At 44.1% G+C, this 18195-nt stretch overlaps 2 protein-coding genes across 4 annotated transcripts; both read left to right on the top strand.

Annotated features, from left to right (window-relative positions):
• The first annotated feature begins 1146 nt into the window (after positions 1 to 1146).
• On the top strand, positions 1147 to 6785 carry dtx3 (deltex E3 ubiquitin ligase 3). 3 transcript variants are annotated; one of them, XM_060057485.1, is made up of 5 exons: positions 1147 to 1827; positions 1928 to 2025; positions 2436 to 3253; positions 3615 to 3832; positions 4435 to 6785. In XM_060057485.1, exons 3-5 carry the CDS (start codon positions 2450 to 2452, stop codon positions 4508 to 4510), a joined length of 1098 nt encoding a protein of 365 aa, XP_059913468.1. In that variant the 5' UTR covers positions 1147 to 1827; positions 1928 to 2025; positions 2436 to 2449; the 3' UTR covers positions 4511 to 6785. The 3 variants fall into 3 exon arrangements, with proteins under 3 accessions (XP_059913468.1, XP_059913476.1, XP_059913462.1); XM_060057493.1 differs by lacking the exon at positions 1928 to 2025 and adding an exon at positions 3940 to 4004 and having other exon boundaries at positions 1148 to 1827; XM_060057479.1 differs by lacking the exon at positions 1928 to 2025 and having other exon boundaries at positions 1149 to 1827.
• A 2207-nt stretch (positions 6786 to 8992) lies between these two features.
• Positions 8993 to 11375, top strand: LOC132462085 (probable E3 ubiquitin-protein ligase DTX3). The gene is made up of 3 exons (XM_060057684.1): positions 8993 to 9628; positions 10051 to 10268; positions 10592 to 11375. Exons 1-3 carry the CDS (start codon positions 9323 to 9325, stop codon positions 10668 to 10670), a joined length of 603 nt encoding a protein of 200 aa, XP_059913667.1. The 5' UTR covers positions 8993 to 9322; the 3' UTR covers positions 10671 to 11375.
• Positions 11376 to 18195: the final 6820 nt, after the last annotated feature.

Below are 18195 nucleotides of genomic sequence, written 5' to 3' on the forward strand. Positions count from 1 at the left end.
GAAGAATAGCAGGCAGGATAGCACACAAGACAGAATGGATAACGTTTAGGCCTAAATCTGAATGTACAACATTATGTTGAAGTGCAATGATATGAAGAATAATAGTCATACAGAGAATTGGGACCATTTCTAATTGTTTAGTTTCTTACAAAATTCCAGAAAGAGGAAATAGCTATGATCTTCCACTTTCAGTTATAATATTTGATGTCAGCATTCCTTGGAATGAAAGAGAACTATATAGGTGATTTACAGGAAATGAATAGGCCTATCTAGCTTATTGTATTCATGTGTGAACTCAGCATTCACTTATTACACGTTAATTTATTTGTAATGACTTATTTTGTTCAAAAGCAAGTTCTTGTCTTATTGTCTTGCAATATTCAATTGATCAATCAATATCCACATTCATTGATAAGTATACATTAATACAATACTTTTGGTGGCCTTCCTACTGTTTATATATTGAACCAACTAATAATTTATATAGAGACTCAATTGAATATATAATCTGTGAGAATATAAATTGATTAGATCCAACCTGTTGCTCCACACATGAGGGTAAATGCCACATGATTTCCCTTTTCACACTCTTATGTTGTTCTATAGCCTTGTTTAAAGGCCAACTAAGTAACATGTTTCATTGAAAGTAATAATATGGGCCTTGTTTTAAGCAGGTTTACATTGTCTAAATATTGATTATATTGAATTGATCTTGAACCCAACAATATAAACTAGGAGCACTGTTTATGTTCCCTTTCTACTGGCACCCTCAAGTGTAGATGTAACTATAAATCATCTCCAGTTTCTTTGCAGATAGCTGCCAGCTATATATTTTTTGAAAATAATGACACTGCAATAAAACGATGGACACGTTAGCCTAGTTTCTTCAAAAGCTTATGTTAGAAATTGAGCAATATTGCAGATGTCTGAAGTTGCACGACACTATAGACGCATTCGATTAGGCATGATCTCATGATAATAAAACGACCCAAGATAATATTTTATTTATTTTCCAAAAGAAACCGTGGAAATTCCCAGGTATTATTTGTGAGGTAACCACCAACCAGAATGTAATCACAACAACAAAGTCTGATTCCGATGGTATTCCAGCCAATCGGGGGAGTTGTATGACGAACTTCCTGGACGTGCTTTTTTTTAGAAGAAGAATCAATTACATTATCAGTTATTCTTGACGTACTTAGCTAGTACATCGTTAGCAAGCAGGCTAGCTTGGGGACACTTGCAACGTGGAAAGGGGTGATTTATCTCTCTCGAAAAAGCTGTGAAATAGAATTCGTGCTTCGTGCCAGATAAGGACAACTAGGGGATTTAAAGCTTGAGCCCAAGGACGTACGAGTAGGCGAAGTAGTCGGACGAGTCGCACTGGGTGTAGGACGGCGATGGCTTGTTTACCCCGGCCAGGGATCATGGATTTGGAAAACGTACACGATATGATCAGCGGTTTCGACTCGATAGCATGTCGTGACTACAAAAGAAGTCTTCTCCGCAGATAAACTGCAGTAGCTTAAGCAAAAAGGCCTCGTCTGATGGAGGATAATAGTACTCCTTAATCCGAGCACGGTCCTCCGCCTAACTGGCAGCCACCAGCCGAAGCGAGGGAATCAAAACACCAGAGGAATCGCGTATATTGTTAACGTTTCAACGTTAAAGAAGTGTCTCGTTTCAACTGGCTGGGAAATTGGATCCACAAAATATGCCATTTTTGGAAAACGTGTATTGCACACCACACGGTCCATCGGGTTTCTTCGTTATTTCTCTTCATCAGGAAGGTTTTATCGCAATTAAGGGGATTTATGGGATCGCAAGGTAACAAATATCTATTAACCTGTTTATAATCAATGTGTCAATTTGATGCTTTATTTAATGACAACTGTGTTGTATAAGATGTAGTTCCCTTTGTTTACAGTCCGCATTTCTGAACAGCTGATACGTCCTCAGCAATGCCACGACACTGCCTGTTGTATGGCTGGAAATGTGACCCATTAATTTAAACTCACTTGCAATGTGAGGACTACCACCAATCAATTATTTTCCGTGGCATTCGCAACTGTGCGTTTAAAACCCTAAAATAAATAGTTTGCTTGTTGTCGCCTGGTCCTGTTCAACGAATGGAGACCAAGTAGTCCCATCCGTCAAAAACCAAACAGACAGATTTCTGAATACGATAAGGTATTTATATGAGGTCAAATGATTGCATTGGGAGTGGGACCATAAATTGGGTCAAGTCATTGATGTATTCGGCATACGTTTAACATCCTTGTGTTAAACATCTATGTCTCTCTATCAAAAAATTCTGCATTTGTATCTGCTCAGAAAATCGTTAAACGTTGAATCTTATTAGTAGCTTCCATATAATGTAAGGGGTTTCAACTAAACTATGCTTACGTCCCTGGCTGTGTTTGTGTCCTTTGCAGTTTCATCTGATGAGATGAGTGTGCGTGCTGGCCAGGGTAGTGATGAGGTGCTGGTGTCTCAGGCGGTGTGGGACTACCTGGCCGCCGCCGGGCGGCCGTGGCTCGTTGACTTCCAGGACCAGCAGGGCATGAGCGCGGGCATCGTCCGGCGGGGTGAGAGGGGGGGCTGCTGCGCCGTGAGGCTTCAGCCTGTGGACGGCTCCAGGCGGGCCGCCCCTGGGGGTCTGACGGACGGGCCCATCTCCAACGAGACCCGCAAAGCCTTCATTGACTTGTGCCGCTGCGCCCGTAAAGAGATGAGCAAGCTGGACGGCGGGCCCAAGCGGAAACGGAACCTGAACCTGCTGCCCTGCGTCGGCGTCCTGGAGGCCAGCAGCCGGGAGGGCAGTCTCCTGGCGCCGCCGCCCCCCCAGCCTCGGCGCTCGCAGCGGCAGCAGCAGCAGCGGTTCCGGAGGCCCACCGACGAGGAGGCGTGCGTCATGCTCCACGAGGTGAGTGACCGGAAGGACCTGGAGCCCGGCACGGCGGCTTGGGGCGACGCGGACGCCAACAACGTCTGCTCCATCTGCATGGGGGACGTGGTGGAGAAGACCACCCTGGAGAGGTGCGGCCATTCCTTCTGCCGCTCCTGCTTGGACCAGGCCTTCAAGGTGAAGAAGGCGTGTCCGGTGTGTCGGCTGGTGTACGGCCAGCTGATCGGGAACCAGCCTGCCAATGGTTCCATGGTGGTGGAGAGAGACCCGGACCTGGAGCTCCCTGGACACGAGGGCTACGGGTGTATCTGCATCATATACAGCTTCCCCCCTGGCCTGCAAGCGGTGAGGAGACACAGATTTTACAATTTGCAGCAGTTTGGTGTTTTTTTATTTGCAATTATCAGTTTTATTTAACCCAAATAAAGAGTGATTATAATGTAGTTATTTTTAGCTTTTGTTCTTATTTACGCCAAATTCCACTATGTCTTGAATCATATTATTTAATCAATTAAAAGAGTGACTCATAATTTTGAACAGCAGCACCAAGCAATCTGTTGTGTTTTATCTCAGCCAGTAATGTCGGTTTTTTGAAAGATTTCCAATTCAAATTGCTTCTGTTAGGCTCATAATTACCTAATCCACACATTCAGGGTGTACTTTGACCAATGGGTGAAGACCAACACATTTGTTGTTTTTTTTCCAGCCAGAGCATCCAAACCCAGGAGTACGGTACCCAGGAACGGACCGCGTAGCCTACCTCCCAGACAGCCCCGATGGCAACCGTGTGCTGGGCCTGCTCCGGCGGGCCTTCGAACAGCGCCTTATATTTACCATCGGTACCTCCATGACTACTGGCATGCACAACGTCATCACCTGGAACGACATCCACCACAAGACCTCGTTATGGGGAGGGCCCCGCTGGTATGAGTGTGCGCGTGCATGGACCATGATGAATCTGTAAACCCCTGTAGGGTCTGTGGGTAAAAGACTGGCCTAAGTTGTGTTATAATGTTTCCGGGTTTCAATAGGAGGAAGAGACATTCGCTTTGACAGTTGTCTAACCGAAATGAGAACCGAAATGAAAAGGTCTAGGGTTCAATTATAGGCATCCTTGAGCAAGATTAATATCCCCTAGCTGCTCCTTAATAGTAATATAGTATTTAGCAAAGTGTTATACTTAATATAAATTAAAGATTTAAATAGTAGACACCCTATACATCATTGAATCGTTGTCGCTACTGACATAAGCCTCAGCTAAATGTATGTAGTGTAACCTAATGTTGTTAACTTAGCAAGTGCATTTCATAATTGACTTTTACCATAGTAATTATTAGTTTCCTACTTTAGATAAACATCACTTGCAAGTACATTGGAAGACGGCTACATCAATAACCTAGCACTTTCCGAAAGGAAGTGAAAAAGTATGTCAGGGATAAATAGCATCATTTTATTCGCGTAAATATTCTTTAATTCTTTCTGAATGTACAGACTGATGAAATTTTGGCTTTCACCTCTCCCGACAGTTTTGGTTACCCGGACCCGACGTACATGGTTCGAGTCACGGAGGAACTTCGGGAGAAGGGCATCACAGCAGATTGACCCCCTGGGAAGACTATGACTGTGTGAAACCTTTTCCCAGAACTGTTACTGAGCTGGACTTGATGAGGCTGCAGGTTCCGTTCTGAGACTATCCCCGTTGGAAGAAGTCCAGCCGAAAAACTAGGTCCTCACAACCGAGGTCAAACTAATTGACCCACTCGTTCCTCTGATCCCTTCACCTCTCCTTCTCTTCTGGAAGTGGAAGTTCACCCTACTTTGTTTTGAAGGGAATCCTTTGGAGAGCATTGCATTCAACCTGTCACCGATTGCAATTGGACTGCTCTCATGCACTCATTTACAAAGTCTGTTGTTTTTTTCCATGTTCACGGTACTCATGTCTTATTAAGGATATCTCATTTGAATGTTTAAAAGTTTATTGGTGTTTTTCTTTAGGGGTAACTTCCCAAATGGGAATACTTTTTCAAACATCCTTCGTGTTTGTCTCTCCAATAGGGATTGTTGAGCAAGTCTCTTTTTTTTTTTTATTATGAATTGCCCGTTATTCAGTCCCTCCAGAAAAACGTGATTATGCGATCGCATAATTCAACGCATAATCAGCCAAAGTCTGCATATTCATGCATATTCCGCACTTTCACCGCATAAATTGCAGATTTCCGCGCAAAATATGCGGGGCTTGCATGTTTTCATAATCCACGCATTTTCGTTGCAAAAAAGTCACATATACTTTAGCAGAAAGTTGAAAACTTGTTGCGGTTACTTCACACAAGAGCAGCCATTTCCCCCTGTTGCCACGGGAACGTTAGGAAATGACGTGAACGTCATCGAAAAGCTGCATTTTTCGCAAGTTCCCGCATTCCCGCAATTTTTGCAAGTTCCCGCGATTTCATCGCATACAATTGCATAAATATGCCGCATTTTTTAAGAAAACGTGCCGCATAATCAAGGATTTTTGGCCGCAACAATCGCAGAAAAACGCCGCATTTTTCTGGAGGGACTGGTTATTGTAACAATAGTGCGGAGGAGCGCTTAGTCAAATAGGAAAGGCGTTAATTTTTTGTTTTGTTTATAATAATCTAAAGCACTCACAGGCACTTTGGGATAGGAGTATGGTTGACGTTGAAAAAGCCCTGCTCTCTGCTTCCTCTCCGTCGAAGAGTGCTTGGGCCGGCCATGGGCCCTGCGTGGCCCCAAGCTGGCGGCTTGGCCACACGTTGATGTCACTTCGCTTGGAGCACTTCTCGTCTGCGTTTGATCTTCCTCATCTCCTCTCTATCTTTTGCGCTGAATACAGAGAATGTTAATCGATGTCTAATTACAGCACCTTGGGTTGTGTCTAAAGGAAAACCTCCCTTAAGTTCGTTTTCGGTTCTAAACCACGTAGATGTGTCCCAGGATTGAGCCACGACAGATCTGTTTCGGTAGTAGGCCTACTAGGAGATCCTTACAAGCTACTGCTTCTCGATTTATGACGATGTCAAACGTAAAGGGGATAAAGACGACTATAAATACCAAATCCAAGGCACAAACGCTCTTTAATGATCTATGCCGATGTTCCTGTCACGCAGAGGAGGTGGCGGGGGGCGATGGCCTGTGGATATTCTCATTTTAAATGAGAAATCAGAAATATGATAACTGATTTCAAATTAATACATAATTGGTTCTTTGGTAAATTTATCTCATTCGTGCCTTTCTTATATTCGATTTTGATATATAACAAAATAAGCATGTATTACTAATGAATGGTTAGCAGTTCAGGTGTGCATTGGTGTTATTTGATAGGTTAACAGCATTATCTTTGTTGCTATACCCGGCTTTCAGTATGGAGAAAATACATACAGTTCATGATTAATATATATATATATATATATATACTGATGTCTAAATTAGCTTTTTACTCATAAAAATTCATGTAGTCAAAAAGCTATATAGAAAAGCTAACAAACCTAAAGTCGTATGTGTGAAGGTGCTTTGCAAAGGTACAGAAACATGCTTGCAAAACTGACTTTTTCTAGATACCAACATCCAATAATATATTATTTTCCCATCACAACAGATATTATTTTGTTATGGGACCAATTCAGATATTCTTGGGACACAGGATTGTAGTTTACTAAAGCTACCATGCAAACATTTCTATGCAGTACATGAAAGTGGCCAGGGGGGGACAGTTGGAGAGATTGCACATTGCAAATTGATTGTTGAAAAGTGAGTTTTGCTTTTCTAATTACGTTGATTCGTACTTGGTCTGTTCTGAAATTCAAAACAATGTGCTTTACATTTTAATACTTGAATAAAAGTTATGTTCTGTTTCCGATTACGTCTGCTAGTATTTGAAGACATTTTTCAATAGGGATTTTGCACCATTGGTGTCAGTGATGCGGCATGCTATTTATTTTATGATATATTCACACAATTACTGCCAGTAAAGATATAATCTGAATAAATATTTGGATTTAAAGTTTGTTAGAATTTTAGAGTTCATAGTATCAATAAGGATAATAAACACTATACACTGCCTATTGACCTTTCAGTGCCAGGATGAAGTTCATCAGAAATGGGGTGCTTTATATGGCTCGGGCTTGAGGTCTAGAGTACTTCAATGTCATAATATAGATAGGCCGACTATATTGAATCTAATGCATACATATGAATGCATTCATAGTTCAACCCAACACGAGCCTGTGTAACTCCAGTAAGAATGTAACTAACAACCCTGGCAGCTCTAAGGATTTCTACCAATTGAGCCATCCTAGGCCTGCATAGCCATTGTAATGTGCATGCACTTGTTACTGTACGTCCACACCAGGAGCGACCAAACGCTGCGAATTTTCGCTGCGAATTTTTCTGTTCGCTTTGGTCGCTCAAGTCGCTCATGACGTACAATTCAATTATGCAGACGCATTTAAAGGAGCCGTATGCGTTTAGTAGGCCCTATAGACAGCCATATCAAATATTGAACTCTCCCATACACCTTGGCCATATTGCCGAGACGGTTTTGCTTGTTCGATAAAGTGCTTCGACAACAAGTAGGACAGTGATTCCCCCCAATATAAAAATCCTAAAATGTAAGCTAATTACAACCGAGAACAAAAAACCCTGCGTGCTGTAGTAGTTGAAATATGTTTCACTGATCTGGATCTTCAAATCATGATCTGCACTCATTCGTCGCATTCAAAACAAATAGACGTTAGCGCACATGGCTAATTTGCATACGTGCACAGGACTGGTTGGCTCCGCAAGGCAAATAATGGAACATATCTGTCTATCTAGGTCTTTCTGTCTATCTATCTATCAACGCGTGTCTAGTTTTAATGTGATGTATTGTGTGTATGTCCAGTCAGACTTGTTCTGTGTGGTCTTGTAGGCTACTGTCCTGTGTGGGACGAACCACCTAAATGGATTCCCGACGATTTGTGTCGTTTGGTATTAATAAAGACTTGACTATCTATCTATCTAGACTATTTAATTAAAAATTATTCACCTCAGGCTCCGTGAATAGTGGGGAATAGAGGGATAAAAGACAAGAGATATATCCCTTGTCATTTATCCCTCGTCTTGTCGATTAGTTTGTTTATGTGACGGTTTTGTTTAAAGCATGCTACACGCGATTGGTTGGTTAGATTGGTGGCATGTAGAGCAAATTATAATGATTCCCGCTTAAATACGAACGTTCTAGATGTAGCCTATAAATTCTCCCGCTTATCATCACTTGATATCCAAACCACTATGGCGTTTCGATCTCTGAACTGAAAAAGGGTGGGTTCGTACAACACCGGGTGCCCAGTTACAGCCGCGATTAATACTTCAGCCGACATTTTGTTCAGTGAGTGAATAAAGGTAGGTAGGAACCAAAGTGCCTGCCGATTTTCCCTGGGATCCACGCAAGCGAAGAGCGTCTACATTCCGATTGGCTGTCAGTGTTTGGTCGCTGAAGCGAATAATAGTCATTTGCATAAAGTTAAAAAGTTTTCAACTTCTTTTTGACGCTCTGGTCGCTCAACTTTGGCCGCTGGTAGCGTTGGTCGCTTTGGTCGCTTTGGTCGCTCTTGCCCATAGAAAGTGAATGACTTCCGGCGATTTGGTCGCTCAATTCGCTTCTGGTGTGGACGGACAGTTAGCCTGACATCGCCAAACCAATTCGCAAATGAGCTCGCACATTATTTTGTTTCCCTGACTACCTCTGCTGCACCAACCAGACCAAAGTCTATGTTTATGGTGGGATAGGTAGGGCCAATTGCCTTTGTCCAATTATGCTGTCCTGTTCCAACATTATTAAGGGAAATGTAGGAATAATTGTAGCCTCTACTTTGAGACGTTTCGACACAAATCCAGTCAATGTTAACTCTGGAACTGCGTGTTTGAAAAGCGAATCGCATTAATGTCTACATCAAATCCAGTGTGCATTTGATTTGTCTTTCAAGCTGTTTTGTTTGGGGGTAATAATAATACTACACTGACTCATTGATGATAAGGATGTGCGTGATGGGGAATGGGCATTGGGCGACACTGTCAAACTTCCGCTTGTTTAGTATCTCAGTGCCCGCCTCCTGCCGCGATGGTGGGTCAGCGATATGTCAGTGTGTACTAGCGATCCTCCTCCTATCTAGGATTTAACTGATGTTTCCTTACTAAAAGTATTTTTTTCATGTTTTTAAAGTGAATTGTAATTGTCTCGTTGTCAACAAATAGTTACTCAGCGATATCAAACTCGTGCCTCGAAGCTGTAGGAATCCAGCCCATTGGTCAAGATTTGAGGTGGAACCCAGCCCTTTCTAAACTAAAATAACACCAACAGCAGCCACACAACAGCTTCACAACTGGTGGAAGCGGTACCGGGCCCAACCCGAGAAGATGGGAACTACAAACGGTCATTCTTCCATGACCAAAGATGCCCGCCATGACAACTGCCCAATATGTCTCGATACAATTGGAGACAAGAAAACTTTAAAATGTCGACATTATTTTTGCACTGAATGTATCGACTCGGTGTTCAGGTATAAACCCGCCTGCCCAATATGCAATACTTTCTATGGTATTCATCATGGAACACAACCGCAAGGCACCATGACGGTGACGCGGGGCAGGCAATGTTTACCTGGCTTTGACAACTGCGGAAGTATCGCTATTGAATACAGATTTCCAGCAGGCATTCAGGGGGTGAGTTTGAAAGGGACTATCTGTCATGCTAATGTTGGTTCTTGGATTAAACAAATCCTTCCTTGTGGTTAAGACGCTACCATCTAAACAAAAGTCTAAAAAATATGAAATAAATAAATAAATCCGAAGGGCCTTTTAAGGAAATAGAGTGTTGAGCACCCCCCAGTGACACACGTCACATAGGCTACTGTACACAGTTTGCGTCAGCAGACAGCTTACCCTGGGAAAGTATTGCACCCTGGGATCTCAGGGTCATATATAGCCAACAAATAATAAAATAAAATATGCAAATGAAAAAAAGTGCCTTAATAGGCAACCCTCAATAACAACCCTCTACCGAGCGAAAATACATGCATAATAATAACAACCAACACAGCATGAAACTGCCACTCTTCAGCTGTTTGCCTTTGGCCTTTTCACAGCCTGAGCATCCAAACCCTGGAGCCAGGTATGGCAGCACATCTCGAACGGCGTTCCTGCCTGACTGTGAGGAGGGCCAGAAGGTCCTCCGGCTGCTACAAGTAGCCTTCGACCGGAGGCTCGTCTTCACCATCGGACAGTCTGCCACCACCGGCCTCGACAACGTCATCACCTGGAACGACGTCCACCACAAGACCAGCATGGGAGGGGGTCCCCAGAGGTATGGGCGGAGGAGCTATTCCACCTTCACAATCAATGCGTGTGACACTTGTGGGGATTGTGTACCCTCAACCTGAGAGAATGAGGGATGCCCCGGCCGATGGTGAACACTGGACACCGTTGCAATATTGGTTTATTGTGTTAAAATGTGCGATCTCAGTACCAGTCGGTGACGGGGAAATGGTCCATATTAGCTGCCCACATTTTGGGATATTTCATTGAAAAACAAGTGTGTATTATAAAACACCAATTATGATTGTGATGTTGCTTTAAGGGGCTTTGTTTTCTCAACTATTGCTCTTGTTGCATCACCTGACTTTGCAGATTTGGCTATCCAGACCCGGAGTACCTGTCCAGGGTTCAGCTGGAGCTCCAGCTTAAAGGGGTGACGGAGGATGACTAAGACCCACCGCATCCCCGCATTCAGGACCGTTCGTAGAATATAATATACTGTATTATCTATCTATCTATCTATCTATCTATCTATCTATCTATCTATCTATCTATCTATCTATCTATCTATCTATCTATCTATCTATCTATCTACATAATCAGTGTTGAACAAAATGTACAAACAAATATAATGTTCCGTTTATATTGAAAACGTGATACCATTGGCTCTCTTTCATCGTTACTAGATAGGGTAAATGTTATTTTAGCTGCACATTTAAACCCTGGCATTTTTTTTATTTGACCACAAGAGGTCGCTGTACTCTTAAATACTGACCGTTACAGCGGCGGCTAAATATGAAGCAACGCCATCGCCTCTGTCTCAGGATCCCCTCCCCATCGCTCATATCCCAAAGTCGGTAAGAGGAGCAGAGCATCAGCTACAGACGATGAGTCATGTTTTAGGGTTCTCAGGGCAACTTTAGCCGCAGCAGCTACATCGGAGCTGACACGGTTAACACAGCCTTCGTTCATTTCAATTTAAATCTTTTGTGCAAAATTGTATATAAAACATTTATATGTGAGCTCAACAGATGTTATAAAGATCTCGACCATACGTAAAATGTATACCCAAACATAGTATGCAATTGTTAAGTTTCCTTTAATAAGTAGCAAACTGATAAATTAAACACCCGATACATAGATATGCTTTGTTGAAGTATTTGTGATCTCTTATTTCTCATAGAACTTTCTCTCTCACTAACCAGCCCTCAGAGACTGCAGCACTCCATTTCAGTTCTATCCAGCCTATGTGTTTGTGTGTTTCTTTTTTCTTCTTATCATTAATGTTATAAAGTGAGTGTATATTGACCAGAGTGTGTGTGTGTGTGTGTGTGTGTGTGTGTGTGTGTGTGTGTGTGTGTGTGTGTGTGTGTGTGTGTGTGTGTGTGTGTGTGTGTGTGTGTGTGTGTGTGTGTGTGTGTGTGTGTAGAGAGAGTGTGTGTATGTATTTGTGACAGTGGCTTGGCCTCTTTAGAACTCTCCGCTGTGGTGCTGGGGGGTATCTCTGTGTCCCAGGATCTCATCGGCATCTGGTGCTCTCAGAGCAGGACAGGGTCCATCTGGTCAGCCCCCCCCCCTCCATCCCTGCCTCCATCCCTCCCTCAATCCCTCCATTTCTGCCCCACCACCGCCCCCACCCCCTTAAATCCTTCCACTCTATTCACCGGCCAATTCGTTAACTTTTTTTGTACTTTTGTCAATGTATATTCATGTTTGTGTGTGTGTGTGTGTGTGTGTGTGTGTGTGTGTGTGTGTGTGTGTGTGTGTGTGTGTGTGTGTGTGTGTGTGTGTGTGTGTGTGTGTGTGTGTGTGTGTGTGTGTGTAAGTGTGTGTGAATATGCGTCCCTATTTCTGTAGTGGCCATCTGCTGCTGTGCTGTGTGAATGGGTGAATGGAGGAGAGAGTGTGTGGGGCATCAACAGAATCGCTGGTGTTATCCTCTATTTGGCTTTGGTATCTGTGTAAACCCAACACAATTATAGCCACACTTTCATATGCGTACATTTTGGGGGGATTGGGGGGAGAGAGAGAGAGAGAGAGAGAGAGAGAGAGAGAGAGAGAGAGAGAGAGAGAGTTAACAAAATATACAGACAGCAACCACAGAGCACAATAAGCACTGCAAAAATCTGCCTTCAACACACACACACACACACACACACACACACACACACACACACACACACACACACACACACACACACACAGGGTCTTTCACCAATAGTGTCAGGCGATGTATTTCCATTACCCATCCGTCCATGCGTTTGCCTCTATTCATGCAGTTTGTCTCTACCCAACCTCCTTCCCCTCCAAATCATAATTCCCACAATGCATTTCAATGGCTTATCTCATTAAAGCCCCAGTGCATATGTTTTTGGTTCGCCACTCTCGCCACCCGGCCAGTGGCAGTGCAGTCTCAAGAGTTTGTTCCATTAAAGCTCCATAAGGGGGGGGTCGATTTGTGCAACTCCCTGCCCTTCTTTCCTCACAGGCATCATCCCCTGCGCTGACATCCATCTGGGCTGGAACCTGCAATGTATCCAGCATGATAAATGTGTATATAATGATTATTTAGAGTATCGTGGGCGGAATAATCAGGCTTACATGTACAATTATTTTGACAGCCCTCTGTCTGCATGGGTGTGTGTGTGTGTGTGTGTGTGTGTGTGTGTGTGTGTGTGTGTGTGTGTGTGGGGGGGGGGGGGGGGGGGGTGATGATGACTACAAGGATGATGGGAGGATGATTCTGGATCAGCTCTCCTACTGAGGCATTCGGGCCTGGCTTGGCTGGTTTTCATGGTTTCTTCTGACCTACATTAGATTTTTGCCATTGAGTATGGTTGGTTTTTAAATTACCGCCATTACAGTTTTTCTCGATTGTATACACTCAAATTGAGCTATGCACACAACTCTGAACATTTGAAGCTCATGTATCAACTACAAGACTCCAGACTGCTAAACTCTAAGCATAATTCCACTGTTTTCACATTTTTGCTAAACTTTAAGCACAAATCTCATCATTTAGCACACTTGGTTCACCTGGATCACACTGGCCTTCAAAACGCAACAACTAATCACCAATAAGTCTAACTCACTTCTCACCTGTTCAAACTCAACTGGCCAAACACTTCAATCTTGTGTCAGAGCATAAAAGAGGACTCGTGAGCTCTGCTGTGTTGTAGATATGGTCCTTTGGCCTGATCAGGATTTGAGGTGGGATACATATACATGTAGATCTTTTTCACCTCATTGATATTCTTATTTCTATTTTTTGTTGGCCTATGAAAAGCTTTTTATGCAGTCAGTTCAGCTGAACTTTTTACTGTATCACAATAAATGTTATCAGTGCAATTACTGTAATGTAATTTATCAAAATAGGTAACATTGATGTATTGAAAGAACAATTTTGCAGCATCAACTATGTGTACAGTATGACTCTGGACTATTTGTACCACCTAATTGCAACTTTAAAAAAGAAAGCTATTTCTAAACAATTGTATACATCGGAATATGTAACATGGCCTCATAAAGCCAAAACATATGTAAATAGTATTTTGATGGAAGTGTTTTGAATTGATCACACCATTGGTTAATTTATGCTCTCTAAGAGATATTCATTTGATTGCTGTGTTTACTGTTTGGTGGAAAAAAACAGTTTTGAGAAGCATTTGTGTAGTTTTGACAAAATGATTCACTCTTCTCAGGTTTGTGTTAAGAGTTTTGAGAAATTGAGCTATAGTTTCAGAAAACGTATTGAAGCAATTGAGAAAAACTGTAAGATGGAGGTGTTATGTGTATTTTGTTGAGGAGAGCATTTTTTAGAACAGGAGAGTGGCCCACCGAGGGAGAACAGAAGATGCATAATGGTTGGTTCTCTGTGCTGAGTAGCACTTGAGTGACAGCCCAGGGACAATGCAGGCCAACACACACATAGATTTGATATTTGAAATACATCCAGGAGGATGGTGTCATCATGTGATCTGGCTGCAGGGACAAATTGGAGAGTGTACAGTGTGGGTGTGTGTGTGTGTCTGTCCGTGTGTGTGTGTGTGATTGCGTGGGTGAATATGTGTGGGTCCGTGTGTTTTGGGGTATTTGCTTGTGTGTGTGTGTGTTTTTCGGTCCCTGTGTGTGGGTGGGGTGTTTTTTTGAGGGCATGTGTGTGTGTTTGTATGTGTGTGTGTGTGTATATATAATCTACAGCAGTCCTTGCCACCTCTCCCCACTGTGCTCTTCAATTAGAGCGTCTCAGGCTGTGGGGAAAGTCCTCGATACACAGTCTGCCCACTGCAGCTCACCCCCTCTCTCTCCCTTGCTCTGCCTGGTCATGGATCTCGCTGTCTGCTCGGTGCAGGGAGTGCAGCCGTCCCCTGCCTTCCCTGTAATGAGCCCCAGCCAACGACTGCAGGTGGAATTATATCGGTTGCTGGGGATCCCATCTTAAATTCCTAATACTTCTCTACACGCTCCGAGTGTAGAAGACAAATAAAGCTCTGGTTGAGTCTTGCTTGTAAGTCACCCCATAGAGTTGAGAACAAAAGATCTAACCTCTGGTGTTTTATCTGCTTGTTGAATAATGGGCCCAGTGGAGCCCTGTGGAGGCATCGCATCTCCAAACAATATCTCTCTGTTTCAACCCTCTCCTCCTCGCCTCTCCTCCTCCTCTCTGCGCCTCCGATACACTCCTGTCTGCTCTACCTTCATTACCTGCTCCTCCTTTACACCTCTCCTCCTCCTCCCTGCTCCTCCTATTCACTCCTCTCTGCTCCTCTTCATTACCAGCTCCTGCTCCAGTCCTCTCCTCCTCCTCTCTGCTCCTCCCCCAGTCCTCTCCTCCTCCTCCCGGCTCCTCCTATTCACTCCTCTTTGCTCCTGCTCCAGTCGTCTCCTCCTATTTGCTCCTCCCATACGCTCCTCTCTTCTCTTCTTCCATTACCTGCTCTTCCTTCCGTCCCGTCCTCCTCCGCTCTGCCCCTTCCCTTAGTGCTCTCCTCCTCCTCTTTGCTCCTCCTTCAGTCGTCTCCTCCTATTCACTCCTCTCTGCTCCTCCTTCAGTCCTGTCCTCCTCCTGTCCGCTCCTCCCCCAGTCCTCTCCTCCTCCTCTCTGCTCCTCCTATTCACTCCTCTCTGCTCCTCCTTCAGTCGTCGCCTCCTCTCTGCTCCTCCTCCTCTCTGGTGGAGTGCCACCGGCTGTTTGCTGAGCAGCAGCAGCTCGTGGTGAAGGTGTCTGTGTGGGTGCTCTGTGGGTTCTGTGTTCTACTTGTTTTTTTGTGTCCTTGACTTCTTCTCTGTTTACACAGTGTACACAAATAGGGAAGAAAAGAGACATGTTGATGAGTGTACGGTGTTTATTAATAATAATTTCGGGATGTATCTATATTTATATCTTTATATCTATATCTATCTATATCTATCTATATAGATGGAGGAAGCGATAAAAAAGCATATATTCTTATTAGCAGACCTTTAAGTTCTAGTTTCTCACACCCAGAAACCTGGATCCTGCTGTCAAGAGCCTGATGTGTTTTGTATTGGAAATGCATCGTTTGCTGCATTTGAATCCCGAAACGTCAACCCCTACATAGAGATAGCCGCACCATGTGTCAAGTAACTGCAAATGTACTTTACTAAGATGGTATCAGTTTAGATATACACAACATTGAGAAATTGGCATTGAGGGTGCCTTCTGCAAATGACAACTTCCATCAACTTTAGCATGTATTCTCTTAAAAAACAAACCAAGTAAAAGGACTAGATAAAACTCTAAAATGTTGTGTATTCGATGAAAGAAAAAAATACCTCCAACACTGTAACTCTTCTAGCTCTGGAAATAGCTTTTGTTGCAGCAACATGTGCTATAAGTTATTATGCCAAGGTGTAGGATGGAGGAACAAAGCTTGTGGTACCACTGATAGAGTGTGGGTTTGTGGTTTGACTAAGGCTCCAACAAACATTGTCCAATGTAGAAAACCTTCATAGGCTCCTCTAGTTGTTCTATTTTAAATGCAGGCTTATAATACAATATTAAGTGCATTTGATGCGTACAATTTGAACAGGAATCTCTCTTCTCTTGTAAGACACAAATACATAAACTGTTTTGGGTTATTCGTCATCCAAGTTGATGTTGTTTAGGTATTGTAAGTATTTTATAGACTACATTTCCCAGTGCAGTTCCTGTAGCATGTCAGAATCAGTAATATGCACAAGGGGAGTGAGAGGGTGGGTTGCGGTGGATGGGTTAAGTTATGTTGGGATGATTACTATACGATCACATGATGGCACTTCTTCCTCGCCTACCAAACTTTAGGTTGGGGAGGGGTCCATTTGCAACGTGTGGAGCCACTTTGATGATGTCAGGTGTTTCAAATGTATTTCCAGATAAATGGAATGATTTTAGCCAGGAATGATGCATTTAGAAATCGATTTGAGTCAATTAACGAAACATGCAGATACCTTTCTGATCTCTCTCTCTCTCTCTCTCTCTCTCTCTCTCTCTCTCTCTCTCTTACACTCACTCACACACACACGCACACACACACAGACACACCCACACACACACACACACACACACACACACACACACACACACACACACACACACACACACACACACACACACACACACACACACACACACACACTCTTACATTCCTTCACATTTCCTTCATACATTTCTACCACGACTATGACCTTAGCTTCTCACAACCTCCTCCATATTTCCCCTAGATGGAGTACCACAACATATCCGGTTGATTTGCACAGCAAAGGGTTAAACTCTTCACCCACAGCCAGAGTGATCCCACTCTAAGCTGCGGCTAAAAGAGGAAGACGTGTGTCCGAACATCACGCAGCAGCAGACTCCCATGCAGCCCCCGCCTTCGTCGTCGCCTCTGTAATCTGTGTGCGAGATCCCTCAACACTGGAGTGGGGGGGGACGCGATGGGAAATACGACCGCTCATCACACGCCTAGGTCTGTCCCCGTGATGCGGTCGTCATGACAACCAACCAACCGCTGCTGCAGCAGTGAACACGTCAAGTGGGTTGGAGCCCCCCCCCCCCCAAAAACAATTTTCTTCATTAATAAATCATTATATTGATACCCTAGCATAGAGTCGGCGCCCGTTTAGGCGGATAACAAGCGTGACCACGGCAACCCCTTCCCCCTCTGAGCGGGGCGCCGGGTCCCTGGGCTCCTGGGCTGAAGCCGGGCTCGGTGCGGCGGCATCTCTGTGAGGAACCAGACCGGGGCGAGCCGTCTGACCACGAGGACCAAGAAGACCCTCTATCTCTTTCTAATGCAGTTCTTATGTAATCTGCTACGGCTCCATGCTTCACTACACCCCCTCCATCACACCCCCCTTCACACCCCCCCCCCCCCCATGTGTTAGAGTACAACCATGAACATCCTTCATACTGGGCATATTCCAGTATGAGTGCTACGTCTTTACGGCTGTAGTGTCACTATGGATCTATGTCGCTGCTCAACTCACTGGTTCCCTCTTTAATACGCTCTCTTCTACTCTTCGACACCCGGCGCGGCGGCGCCCGCTCCGCCCAGTAGCCTCACTGACATCATTCACTACCACCTTATAAATGTCTCTAGTGCATCCCTTTTCCGTTATGGCCTGCCTAAACTCCAGCTGAAATGCAATATTAAATAGGGCATACGGAAAAATACATGAGGTCCATGGGGTCTCCTAATACACCTCCATGATTTCACCTCCACTGTCCCATCGCCTCCTTCTTTCATCGCCCTCCCCTCCCCTGCATTGTCTCTCCCTCTCTCTCTCTTTCTCCCCCTCCTCTCTCTCTCTCTCTCTCTCTCTCTCTCTCTCTCTCCCTCTCTCCCCCCCCTCTCTCTCTCTCTCTGTCTCTGTCTCTGTCTCTCTCTCTCTCTCTCTCTCTCTCTCTCTCTCTCTCATTCTCTCTCTCTCTTTCTCCCCCTCCTCTCTCTCTCTCTCTCTCTCTCCCTCTCTCC

Source organism: Gadus macrocephalus, chromosome 1, assembly GCF_031168955.1.
Source record: "Gadus macrocephalus chromosome 1, ASM3116895v1".
Taxonomy (NCBI): Eukaryota; Metazoa; Chordata; class Actinopteri; order Gadiformes; family Gadidae; genus Gadus; species Gadus macrocephalus.